Source organism: Muntiacus reevesi, chromosome 9 (assembly GCF_963930625.1).
Source record: "Muntiacus reevesi chromosome 9, mMunRee1.1, whole genome shotgun sequence".
Classification (NCBI taxonomy): Eukaryota; Metazoa; Chordata; class Mammalia; order Artiodactyla; family Cervidae; genus Muntiacus; species Muntiacus reevesi.
This window is the reverse complement of record NC_089257.1, coordinates 42,747,159-42,761,239: the sequence shown is the minus strand read 5'-3', so window position 1 is coordinate 42,761,239 and position 14,081 is coordinate 42,747,159. Positions and strand designations below refer to the sequence as shown.

General features: G+C 42.1%; 1 protein-coding gene across 1 annotated transcript; it reads left to right on the top strand.

Annotated features, from left to right (window-relative positions):
* The first annotated feature begins 3,860 nt into the window (after positions 1-3,860).
* On the top strand, positions 3,861-9,796 carry LOC136174505 (olfactory receptor 51I1-like). The gene is made up of 3 exons (XM_065944685.1): positions 3,861-3,880; positions 5,873-6,722; positions 9,761-9,796. Exons 1-3 carry the CDS (start codon positions 3,861-3,863, stop codon positions 9,794-9,796), a joined length of 906 nt encoding a protein of 301 aa, XP_065800757.1.
* Positions 9,797-14,081: the final 4,285 nt, after the last annotated feature.

The window sequence follows — 14,081 nt, the reverse complement described above, 5'->3', positions numbered from 1 at the left end:
GAAAATCCCCTGCAGGGGGAAATGGCAGCCCACTCCAGTATTCTTGCCTGGAGAATCCCATGGACCAAAGAGCCTGGTGGGCTACAGTTCATAGGGCCGCAGAGTCAGACACGACTGAAGTGATTGAGCACAGATGCAGACATGCAGGCACATGATTTAAACATGCATTTTCCTGGTGATCAGTGACACTGAGCGTTTTCTTTCCTATACTTTGCTATGTTGACCTTTGTATGTTTTTTTTTGAAAAATTTCCATTCAACTCCTCAGTGCATGGTAAAGTGTGACTACCAGGTGTGTTTCTGTTTTTGTTTTTGCTACTGTAGGAGCTCATCACATGTTTGGGAGGTGAACCCCTTCTCAGATGTTTACTTAGCAGTAAAATTGAGTGAATGGACACAAAAGCATGTGCCTTGGTGGAAAGATACTGAAAGTAAAATTTCTGCTGCCCTAGTAAATTTGACTTAATTCTGAATAATCTGGGTACTACAATGTAATTTAAACATTAATTTAGAACTCTTGTAAAACAGAGATTACACACCACCACCATTTCTAAAAAAGAAGAAAAAAAAATGAGACACAATTAAGGTAGATTTCCCAAATGGGCTTTCTTTGTGGCTCAGCTGATAAAAAATCTGCCTGCAATGCAGGAGACCTGGGTTTTATTCCTGGGTTGGGAGGATCCCCTGGAGAAGGGAAAGACTTCCCACTCCAGCATTCTGTCCTGGAAAATTCCATAGACTGTATAGTCCATGGGGTTTCAAAGAGTCAGACACAGCTGAAGCGAGTTTCATTTTCACCTCCCAAATATTAAAACATGAAGAAAAAAAAAAAACATTACTAATCAAAAAGGGAGATCTGGCTGCAACAGTAGTTTTAGGATAGGATAGCTTAGAAGAATGTATAAACCACTGTACAGTGATATTTTAAATAAAATATTTTATGAAAAGTTTTTATAACGTACTGTCAAGATATTTTGTTGGTAAAAATTCTATTATATAATATTGTTGTTAAACATTTATATATTTCCATCAAAAAAGTATTTGGAACATGTAAAACAAATATTAATAGTTGTTTCAGGTTAGTGAGCATTGAGAAGATTTATTATTTATTTATCTGTGTTGTCCACTTTGCCATAGAATGTACACATGTTTTGGTATAATCAGAGCCAGAGTGAAGGGGTAAGGAGAGAGAGAGAGAGGAAAGGAGGCAAATAAAAATACCTTGAGAGTTATAGAAGGTGAACCTCATAAGGGAGAACTCTGAAGGTTTGTGCCCCTGCTGACATCCTACCAAGGTGCTTGCCACATACTCCTCTCAAGTGATAAATGGTTCTATCCTGGGAGAGCTATTCCCTTTCAGATGTGGCTGTGGTCTGTGACGGGCCCATGTCTCTGTCTATGGGGCCTGATTCTGGGCCTCAGGTGACTCGTCTTCCCTGTTTGAGGAAACACCTCAAACTTTGGCTCTGTTTATCCAAATTCACCAGAAACCTACTCTGCAGTCAAAGGGTAATTAGTTTCAAACATAATGACAGTACATCCAACTGTTGCAGGCCTCATTGTCAGGCCTCAGGGCACAGAGTCTCATTATTCAACTGCACTAACTAAATTAGTCATTCAGAGTAGCCTAAGCACAGCACAGACCATGCTCATTTTACCAGCTGCAATGTATAAAAGCATAACCTTTCTTGATAGCTTATTATGTGACAGTCAAGGTTCAAGGGTTATTTTATTACATATCTTATTGTTAACACTCATTAAGTCTTATCCTCAAGCCCACGAACTAGTTAAGTTATTCTTCTTGCTTTAGAGGGGAAGACCCTGAGATGCACAGTATAGATTGATCAACCAGGATCACATAGCTAGTTAGTGAAGGACAGGAGGCAAACTCAGGAAGTCTGATTTCCAAATCCAAGTTGGTGTGATTTCAATCAGTGGTGCTGCTTTGAAAAATGTTGCAATTCTTGTCCTTTATGTGTATTGCCTTCTCTGGCTAAACATGTGTAACATCCATGTTCTTAGTTTGACTGGAGATCTGGGAGATACCAAGTGACAAATCTGCTCATTCAGTGACTGTTCACAGAGCACCCCTGGTGTGCCAGTCCCATGTTAAGCTAAGAAAGAATTCATGGAGAAGGAAATAGAGGCACGTCCCGTTTGAACTCACAGTATGGCCATACAGCATAAAGGTTCAGAGCACCTATGTTCAAATGTTAGTCCTGTCACTTATATATTTTGTGACTTTGAAAAATTTACTTAATTCACTGTGCCTCAGTTTCCCTATGTGCATAATATAGATAACAATAATATCTGCCTAGGACACAGATAGGACACAGCATTTCTTGTGGGTATTGGTCATAATTATAGGGTGGAAAGGCCATCAACTGTCTTAGAAGATGTAGGTTTAAGTATTCTGCCACTAACAAGCTGTAGAAAATTGCAATAACTCTTTTTCTTTCTAAGTTTTAATGACCTCTTCTATAAAATGAGGGCTAGATACAATATTCCTGCATGTCACTTCTACTTCTGATCATTCTGTTGCTAAATACCCCTCTGAGCAATGAACTACCAAGTCCGAGAGGGAGGGGCACTGCAGATGCTCCATATTCCCAGCAGTCCTGGGCTGCTGAGCTGATCTATGCTCAAGGGACGTCCTGTATACAGCCTTATACTGCTCAGGCCAGGGAGTTGGCACATGAGGTGGGGGTATGGGCAGGGCTCCCACAACTGCCCTTCCTTCCCCTGCAGCCTCTGGACACAGATCTTTCAGGTAGGTAAAGTGAAGTGTCAGACACTCAAGGCTCAGGCTCTGAGGCACTCTGACTAGCTTAGAAATTCTGAGTGTTATAATATGACAATATAAATAGAGAAAGGTTGTGCCTAGAAGAGTCAGGCTTTTAAATTATTCTGCTGCATATTTCCACTTTAAAGAATCACTTTATAGTTCTCTCTTTTCCATTTGTTACTCTTGTTTTCTGAAATGTTGCCGTGGTTTCCATGTCATATATTCCTTTTTCTGCAGGGATTCTTCCTTATTAGGCTGTAGTTTGGATGTAGATGTCTTCATATGAATAATTACCCCTCACTCCACTGCTCTTTTCTCAGAATAAATGAGTATGGGCAGAGGGTTTTAAGAAGACATTGATTGCTTTTGAAGACCCTTGGCAAGACCCTAAGTAGTGCTTAAAAAAAAAAAAAAAAAAAAAAAAACAACCTCCAAATCAAGGATATCTGCATATTGCGTGCAGAGGCAAACAAAATAACTTAGGATGAGCTTGCAGATAGGAAAAGCAAACAATTTTATGTAAGTGGAATGGGGTAAAAGAAGGCATCCTGAGAAGAAAGGATAGAGGAGTCCTAATGCAGGTGGAGGAGCAAAAGCAAAGTAAAGGCAAGAAGAGCGGATTTAGAGCAGGTCTAGAACTCAGATTTGCAAAGTATTTGGTCCTAAAGGTTTTTCAAAACAGCTTACTTTTGAATCTTCACTACCCTGTTTGCAAAGTTTCTTAAACCTTCGGATTTACAAACAAAGAGAATCAAAATCCTGTTGAATCAGTGACTTTCTGAGTGCATCTCCTGTGTTGGGGCTTGCACTGAGCACAGCGGGACTGAAACAGTGTATAAGTGTCAGTGTTGATCTCCTGGAACTGGTGAGTCAGAAGGTGTATACATTTCATAATTCAACAGGAACTATCATAACTCCGTAATAGGAAGCTCTAATGCAGAACAGGCAGAGAAACAGGCACAAATGGAGATATAAATCTACCGCTTATGACAGTGTGAGGAGAGGGGAGCAGTTACCTCCACTGCAGTGACCAGTCAGAATTTCATGGAGGAGGAGGGCATCATTGATCCTGGAACATGGAAGGTGGAATGAAAAGGTATGTTGACACATTCTGGGAAACTGGGATTTGAGGAGCTGTAGTTGACGTTTGAGTAACAACAAGTCGACTTATATGGGTGTTTGAGGTACAAGGAAGGATAATGTTGAGAACTGAGAACAGGAATATTGATTTAGTACTGATCACAGACAACCTTTATTTCTAGGCTTGTAGTTTGGATTGAACTGTTTGGTAATGAATGGGCATTCACGGTTTCTACTAAAAAAAGTGCCACTTTCAGATCAGCCCTCTGGAAACACTATCCTAACCAGAATAGAGAATGAAATAGAGCCATGGGGTTCACTAAAATAAGATGTTATGGTATAAAAATGTGATGTCTTGGATCTGAAGTGTGAGACTACAAGCAGAAACAAATGGGCAAAATTGCTGGCAGAGGGAGCTGGGTCATTGCTTCCTTTATCTTATCCCATTTAATATAGAAGCTGCAAGAACTAAAGAGCCTCTTGATAATGGTGAAAGAGGACAATGAAAAAGATGGTTTAAAACTAAACTTTAAAAAACAAAGATCATAGCATCTGATCCCATCACTTCATGGCAAATAGATGGGGAAAAGTGAAAACAGTGACAGACTTTATTTTCCTTGGCTCCAAAATCACTGTGAATGGTGACTGCAGCCTTGAAATTAAAAGATGCTTGCTCCTTGGAAGAAAAGCTATGACAAACCTAGACAAGGTATTAAAAAGCAGAGACATCAGTTTGCCAACAAAAGTCTGTCAGCCAAAACTATGATTTTTCCAGTAGTCATGTATTGATGTGAGCTGGACCATAAAGAAGGCTGAGTGCTGAATGAACTGATGCTTTCAGATTGTGGAGAAGACTGTTGCGAGTCCCCTGGACAGCAAGGAAATCAAAGCAGTCCATCCTAAAGCTAATCAGTCCTGAATATTACTTGGAAGGACTGATGTTGAAGCTGAATCTCCAATCCTTTGGCAACTGAATGTGAAGAGACAACTCATTGACAAAAACCTGATGCTGGGAAAGATTGAAGGCAAAAGGAGAAGAGGGTGACAGAGGATGAGGTGGTTGGATGGCATCACCAACTCAATAGACATGAATTTCAGCAAACTCGAAGTGATGGTGAAGAACGGGGGAGTCTGGCATGCTGCATGCCATTGGTCTCAAAGAATGGGACACGACTTAGTGACTGAACAACAGAAAGAACAAAAAAATGAAAGAACTTGGAAATGTGATCTTTGAATTTTGCATCTCAAACTTAGTCATAATAATAGTATTATTCAAAGAGATGGAAAACACAGATAAGAGCCCATTATCTGTATAGCCATGGATAAGAGAACTGATTATTAGACAGGTGACTTTCAGGTTCTATTTAGATCTGAAAGAAATTATTAAGAAAATATTTTAGTATAATAAGTTATTCATGGTGAAAATGAATGCCATAAGGTAGATTGAAGAATGAACAGGTGAGTGGATATAAGGGAGTCCTAGTGCATTTTGATGTATGTCTGGAAGATTGTCTCTGTGAACTTATATCTTCCTGTCCATTGATCCTCTGTCTGGATAAATGCAAGACAGAACTGGGAGACAGTGTAGAAGTAAGGAAGGTGGAGAGTCATGATAATGAGCAGACATTACTTATCAGTAGAGTCAGTAGAGTGAGAGAGTGAAAAGAGAAAAAGTTTAAAGCTTAATGAGTAATTGGAATGCTCAGAACAGTCCAGGAAGTAGTCTCAAACAAAGTGCTGCCTGTAGATTGATAACAAGTTCATAGTTTTGAATGTGGGGAAGAGCATGGTGGAGATAGGCACAGGTAAAGAGGAACATAATGTGACCTGTTGTGTCAGCTGGATAACCTTCTGAAAACACTTAGGCAGTTCTAGAAACCATGGGGAGCATGAGGGGCAAGGAGTGATGTGGTAAACAAAACTGATGAAGCTACAAATAAAGGTCTGGATGGCATAAGAGAGACTTAAAATAGGTCATGAATAAATTGTACGTCTATCTTCTCTACAGGTGGTTGTCCTACAGTTCAAGTCCCCCCAGATTGGGAGGTATCCTCCGGAACAGCTCAGAGTTGCCAACCTTCACCCTGACAGGGCTCCCAGAGCTGGAGAACTCCCAACACTGGATGTTCTTCCTCCTCGGTACCCTCTACATTGTCTCCATCATGGGCAATGCCCTTATCCTTTTCATTGTCAAGGAGGAGCAGAGTTTGCATCAGCCTATGTACTACTTCCTGTCCCTACTCTCAGTTAATGATCTAGGTGTGTCTTTCTCCACACTGCCCACCGTGCTTGCCACATTTTGCTTCCAGTTAAGGACAATCAGTTTTGGTTCTTGCATGGCTCAAATGTTCTTTATCCACTTCTTCACTGTAATGGAATCAGGGGTCCTTCTGGTTATGAGTTTTGACCGCTATGTGGCCATTTGTAACCCACTGTACTACACCACCATGCTCACAGATTCCCGTGTTATACGCATGGGCTTGTGGGTCATCATCCGCAGCTTCTGTTTGATTTTCCCACTGCCTTTCCTTCTGAAGAGGTTGCCCTTCTGCAAGGCCAATGTACTGTCCCATGCCTACTGCCTTCATTCAGATCTCATTCACCTTCCTTGTGGTGACATCACCATCAACAGTATTTTTGGTCTCATCATTGTCATGTTTACCTTCGGCCTGGACTCTGCACTCATTCTCTTCTCATACGTGCTCATCCTGCGCTCTGTTCTTACCTTTGCATCTCGGGAGGAACGGTTAAAGACCCTCAACACGTGTGTGTCACATCTGTGTGCTGTGCTCATCTTCTACGTGCCCAGGATTGGTGTGTCCATGACTGCCCGTTTTGGTAGGCGGGTCCCCCAGTTGGTGTACACAGTTATGTCCCTCATTTTTCTCTTTGTGCCTCCCATGCTCAATCCTGTCATCTATTCAATCAAAACCAAACAGATTAGATGGAGGCTTGGCAGAATGCTATTGGGAAAAAAATTTTAAGCCACAGGCACAAGGAAAGGAAAAATGTTACTCAATATTTACTAATACTCCACAAATTGGGGTTTTCAAAATGCTTTGACAACCTTTAAAACTTCCTTTGGGGCAGGAATCAACTCTTAGGATTTCTTCCACCAGATATTTGATGACAGCCTGGCACTAGTTAAGACCAAAGACAATAGGTTTTGGCAAGTTATTACTGAGTTGTGGTTTAACCAAAAGAAAAAAAAAAAAAAGCTCAATTTTTTTCTTTTAATCCACGAATATGTGTCTTAAAATCAATCCCTCATTTTGTTCCATGTGTTTCTTTTATTCATTTTTAACTTGAATTATCATGGAAAAAATTACTTATTACCTCGGATACCCTGTCACAATGGTCAAATTATTCTTTTCCCCAGGACTATATGAAAAGTAGTCCTAGTTTTAATTTTGCAGATTTTTTCTTAATTTTGCAGAATTTCTACAAAAGTTTAATTTTGTAGGAACTCCATACTCTTTCCATCACCATTGCACTGTTTTACTTTCCAAAAAACTGCATGCCAATGAGTGACATCCTTACCAACATTTGCTGTCTTTTGTTGTTATTGTTATTTTTATTATTATTTAATAGTCATCTCGACAGATGTGTAATAATATCTTTGTGGGTTCGATATGCATTTTCCTGATGACTAATGACATTGATCATTTATATATATATATATATATATACCTGTTGGCCATTTGTATATCCTCTTTGGAGAAACTTCCATTTAACTCCTTAGCACATAGTAAAATGAGATTATCAGACATGATTTTGTCTTTGTTGTTAGCTACTGTAGGAGCTTCTTAATGTTTTGGGGATGAACCCCTTATCAGATACTTACTTAGAAGTAAGCTTGAGTGAATGGACACAAAAAACACATGCCTTGATGGAAAGATTAAACAAATATTGAATATGTTGATTTTTCCCCAGTTCACTTGACTTAATTCTGAATAATCTGAGGAATGTTGCAACGTGATTTAAAAATTAATTTAGAATTGTTGTACAACTGAGAGTATTCTCCCTCAAGAATGCATTTAAAAAAAAGCAGAAGAAGAAGAAAAATGGACAGGCATAGATTTAACCTCCCAAATGTTAAAATATGAAGAAAAAGACAACAAAAATCCATGCTAGTCAAAAAATATATGGCTGCAACAATAGATTTCTAGGATAAGATAGCTTAAAAGAATGTAAAAACCACTGAAAAATAGAATTTCAAATAAAAGATTTTACAAAAATTGTTTATAGCATGGTTGTGATGTGTGTGTTCAGCCATGTCCACGTCTTTGTGACCCCATGGACTGCATAGCCTGCCAGGCTCCTCTGTTCATGGAAACCTCCAGGCAAGACTACTGGAGTGGGTTCCTATTTCCTCCTTCAGGGAATCTTCTTGACCTAGTGATTGAGCCTGCATTGCCCATGTTCCATGTCTTGCATTAGCAAGCAGATTCTTTATCACTGAGCCATCTGAGAAGTCCCCTATTTACAATACATTGTGAAGTATACTCTGGGTAAAACCATAATATATGATGTTATTGTTCAACATTCTTTCATTTGCACACAATAAGTATTTGGAGGAAGTAATAAAAATGTGGGCTTCCTTGGTAGCTCCTGGTTAGATTCCTGGTTCAGGAAGATCCCATTGAGAAGGCATAGGCTACCCATTCCAGTATTCTTGGGCTTTCCTGGTGGCTTAGATGGTATAGAATCTGCTTGTAATGCAGAACACCTGGGTTTGGTCCCTGGGTTGGGAAGATCCCCTGGAGAAGGGAACAGCTACCCACTCCAGTATCCTGCTCTGGAGAACTCCTGACAAACCAGAATTCCTCATTTGTCCTTTTTTTCCAGAACACACATTGAGTGTGAAGGAAAGTTACAGAGCTCAACATAGCCTGGAGTTAAAACTCTCCTCCAGGTCCTCCCCACCATTCTAAGCAAAACAAATAACTCTCTCACCCAAAGGAAAAAAAAAGAAAGGACCTTAAGGTTGATTATGCCTAGCTCCCAGCGGGTCCAAATCTCAGGCCAATCTCAGAATTCCCTGCCCCAGCCAATTAAGAGCTAACTACTCCTCCGAACAACCTTGGAGAACAGGCCTCCTTAAGACAGTAGGTTTCCACACGTATGCCCACATATACTTACGCTTTTCTTGCGTTAGTGCAGCGGCTCACCAATCTGACTGCTGCCCCTTCTCGCCTCATTAAAGGTGATCTGTTCCTCTAATGGCCAGTGTTGTTCTTTACTGAACCTCGCCTTCTCTGATTCCCTTACCCTACATTTTTTGGTGCCAAAACCTGGGAGTTTGAGGTTCCCTCTCATTCTCCACAGCCAGCTCTTCTGAGCGTGGAAACCTGCCAAGCACACACTTTCCTGCCAAGACTTTCAAAACCTCCTTGAGAGGATGCCTTGTGCGTTCATGAGTGGTACAAGTCCTGTGTAAGGGCTTTATTGGTTTTCCATGTAACCCGAGGAATATTGGTCTCTCTCTCTCTCTCCCTCTTTTCTCTACAGTTTCTTTTCCTCGAGACCGACCAACTCCAGGACAGAGGGCTTTTGCCATTCAACCTCCCTCCATCCACCACGAATTCTCACCTGCCCCAGTAGCCCATGTAAGCTCGAATGGTACTCTAGGGCGCCATAGACTATCATCCTTTCCAGGTTCCCAGGGAACCCTCCAGCCAAAAGGCCCTCTGAGAAGCTACTTCTGGGATACCTGTCCCTCCTTCATAGTCTCTCTCTCTCTCTCTTTGCCCAGTCAAAATTTAGGTGACAACTTTTTCTCTCAACCGGACAGTTGCTATCCATGTGCTATGGGATCAAGCCAATCCACCCCATGGGGCTCTCCTTGGTCTGTGTAAAATGAAACCTGAAACCTCTACTCTTGACGGATCTCAAGGTTCATAAACTTGTGTCACTTTGCACTCAAATTTAGCCTCAGTAAAAACTGGATAACCAAAACCACTGCCTTGAATTTGGTACTTTTGATTTCAATATTTTATCAAATCTCACAAACTTCTTTAGACAGAGCTGCAAATGGTCAGAGGTTCCATATATTCAAGCTTTCTGTGACCTTAGAAGCCCTCCTTCTCTCTACAAGGGCTGTTCTACTTATCAAATCCTCCTCTGCTCTCTCTCCACTCCCCATTACAAAAGAATCCAAATCTAAAGCCCCTAAAACGTCCCCTAAACCCTCTGCCTCTGATTTTGACCCGGCAGATGAGCCTCCTCCCTACTATCCTGGAGAGAAAGCTTTTGGAGAGGAGACCCCATCCTCTAGCACTTTCACCACCAAAACAGGAAGTGATGACTCCGAAATCCCAATAGATTTCCACCGCCTGCCCCCCTCCATTGGTCAGGACCCAGGGCAAAGACATGTTTCCTCTCAGAGAGGTAGCAGGACCTGAGGGCCCTACACGGGTTCATTTCTTGGGCCCTCCACAGGTGCCTTTCTCAATTTCTGAAAGGAGACAAATTGAAGAAAAATTGGGATCTTTTTCAGAAAATCCTACTAGATACAGAAAAAAATTCCTCTGCCTTACACAAGCCTGTCATTTAACTTGGAATGATCTTTATTACATCCTAAATGCCACTTTAACTCCTGATGAAAAGAAACGGATATGGCAGGCAGCCCAGACTCATGCTGATCATCTCCATAACCAAGACAGGGTTAATCCAGTGACTGATGATGCAGTCTCTTTAACTGAGCCACAGTGGATATATCAAGCCGGTAATGCCAGTATCTGGTACCTGCATCATATGATTACCTGTTTATCAGAAGGAGTGCTAAAAAGCTCTCACATTCATGTTAACTATGATAAGATTCAGGAAGTGACTCAAGAAAAAGATGAAAATCCTGCCCTTTTTCTTTCTTAAGGCTTACTGAGGCAGTCCAAAGATGCACTAATCTAGTTATTTCCACCCCCGCCAGATTTGTGTACCTACGTGTCCTGTTCATAAGCCAGTCAGCCCCCAATATTCGTTGAAAACTATGCCAGTTAGAGAAAAGCCCCGAAACCCCTTGGCGAGATCTCCTAAAAATAGACTTTAAAATGTTCAATAATATGGAGGAAGAAGCAAAAAAAGAAAAGGAAAGAATGGCCAAATATGCTTTATTTGCTGCATCTATCCAAGTAAAAAATTCAACCCCTTTGGCCCATCAACCTCAGCCCACCCATCTGGGACCTAACCTGCCAAGCCCCTGCTTCAGATATAACCAAACGGGATGCTGGACTAAGTCCTACCCAAACCCCCAGCCACCCATGAAACCCTGTCCCACCTGCAAACAATGAGGCTGCTGGAAAATGGATTGTACTCAGACACTAACCACCAAATCTCGGAGTCCACCCCAGGCCCAACAACAATGGGCTAGGAACCAGATTCAGGGGGCCCTGGCCCCCCAGACCATGGTTCCTCAAATGAGTTGAGAGATGATCCAATTGTGCCTGAGTTATTCCAATGACAGAGCCTAAGCTCAAGCCCCCAACTCTGCCCCATACAGACAGACTTACAGGTTTGGATAATTGGCATGGTGGCTGGACAAAAAGTCTCGTTCCTATCAGACACTGGAGCAGCCTTTTCACTTTTAACCTCCTTTAAGGTCCCTCTCCAATCTTCAGAAGTGTCCATTGAAGGGGTCTCAGGCATTCCTTTTTATCCCAAAATAACCCCTCCTCTCCTTTGTTCCATTGGTAAGGTAACACTGGCATCCTTCTATAGTAGTTCCTCAATGCCCAATGGCATTAAAGGGATGTAATCTTCTGGCTAAGCGACAAACTTCTATAAAGCCCTCATTCTTAGATCCCATATCAATTCTTTGTATCCAAATGGCACCAGAACTCTTGGCCAACCCTTACTCCCAAGCCTGCCCCCTGACCTTCCCCCAGTAGATCCTCAGGTCTGGGACACCGAACACCTCTCGGGGGCCCGACGCCATTCCCCGGTACAGCTTTCTCTCTTTTTTTTTTTTTTTTTTTTTGGGATTTGACATTCATATTTTATTTTTATTATTATTTTTTTAATATTACTTTATTAGTTGGAGGCCAATCATAAAAATCCCTCTCAGGTAAAAATCCAAACTCAATATACCCTGACCACAGAATCCCGACAAGGACTTAAACCAATACTTTCCTCACTGCTCAAACCCGGCCTTTTGCAGCCTATCCATTCTCCTCATAATCCTCCTCTACTGGCAGTCAAAAAGAGACCGCTCGCCTGGCGTCTAGTTCAAGATCTTTGCAAGATCAGTGAGGCCATAGTACCCGTACACCCGGTGGTCACTAATCCCTACACCCTTCTCTCACATATTCCCCCTGACACACTCTACTTGACGGTACAGGGCCTCAAAGATGCTTTCTTTACTCTACATCTACACCAATCTTCACAACCCCTATTTGCCTTCACCTGGATGGACCCAGACACATATCAATCTCAACAATTAACTTGAACCATTTCACCGCAAGGCTTTAGAGATAGCCCTCGTTTTTTCAGTCAAGCCCTCCAAAGAGACCAACAAAGTTTCGACTTAGGCTCTACTACCTTACTCCAATATTTAGACGATGTATTGTTATGTAGTTCCTCTTGCCACAACTGCCTACTCCACAGTGCGAGGATATGGACATGTACTAAATGCCCTAAGCATCTGGGGCTACAGAGTCTCACTCTCCAAGTCACAAATTGCTTCCACCACTGTCAGTTACAAGGGGTTGCTTCTCACTCCCACATTCAAAATTGTTCCAGCTCAGATACTTTGAGACTTGATACATACCCCCAGGCCTGAAACCAAGAGGGAATTTCTTTCTCTGTTAAGTCTATTAAACTTCTTCGAATATGGGTCCCAAATTTTGCCCTCCACACAAAATCTCTCTACCAAGCTACTCAAGGAAATTTAGATGAGCCCTTATTGGTCCCCACCTCTCTTCACACCCCAATACAGACACTTATCAAACATTTAATACAGGTCCATTCTCTTTACTTACCTGATTACACCAAGCCTTTTTTCCTTCTTGTACATGACCGACAAGGACATGCCTTAGGGGTTCTGTACTGAAAAAGGCGGGGCATATGGGGGCCTCTGGCTTACTTATCTAAACCACTTGATCTCGTCACCCTCGGATGGCCACCTTGTCTCCAGGCCTTAGCTGCAACTACCCTCTTAATACCTGAAGCCCAAAATCTGACCTGAAATGGTCCTCTAAATGTATGCTTACCTCATTTCTTCAAAGATTTACTCTCTCACTGGGCTTTCCTTTCTCTGCCCCCTGCTCGACTACAGATCCTCCATGCACAACTCCTTGACCCACCCCTTTCTTTTCTGCCTGGTAAACCTCTTAATTCTGCTAGTTTACTCCCTACACCAGATCCAGAAGTAGAATAACTATCTCATGACTGTGTTTAGCCCTTAGATATGACACTTAAACCCCTTTGAACATATAACCGATCAGCCCCTTACTGACCCGAATGTCCCATCCTGGTTCATACATGGCAATGCCCAGAAATAAGCCCCATTGGGGCTGGATACACTATAGTCCAGGGACATCCTGACAAATGTTTTCCCCTTGCCTCATCAAGTCAACCACACTCCCAGCTCACACATCCTCACAACAGGCTGAAATGATAGCTCTTACACAGGCCTTGACCCTAGCCAAGTAACTGTAAACAGTTACACTGACTCCAAGTATGTCTACAACATATTACATTCTAACATTATGATCTGGAGGGAGAGGGGATTCCCGACTCAGAAGGGCACACCTGTTCTCAATGCTTCTTTTATTTCTGAACTCCTCCATGTGGCTCAGCTCCCAAAACAAGCCAATGCAATACCTTGCTAGGGACATCAGCGAAATGGCCCTATCTTCTTTTATAACAGTATAGCAGATCACGAAGCAATGCAACAGGCCGCCTCTGTTAGTCCTGTCTTTCAGTTCAGTTCAGTTCAGTCGTTCAGTCGTGTCGAACTTTTTGCGTCCCCATGGAATGCAGCACACCAGGCCTCCCTCTCCATCACCAACTCCTGGCATTTACCCAAACTCATGTCCATTGAGTCAGTGATGCTATCCATCCATCCACCTCACCCTCTGTTGTCCCATCTCCTCCTGCCTTCAATCTTTCCCAGCATCAGTTCAGTTCAGTTTAGTCGCTCAGTCATGTCATTATTGACAGTGACTGGCACAGGCCAGTCAAGCAATGCCCATGTGCTCATAGTATATCTGTGTCATGAC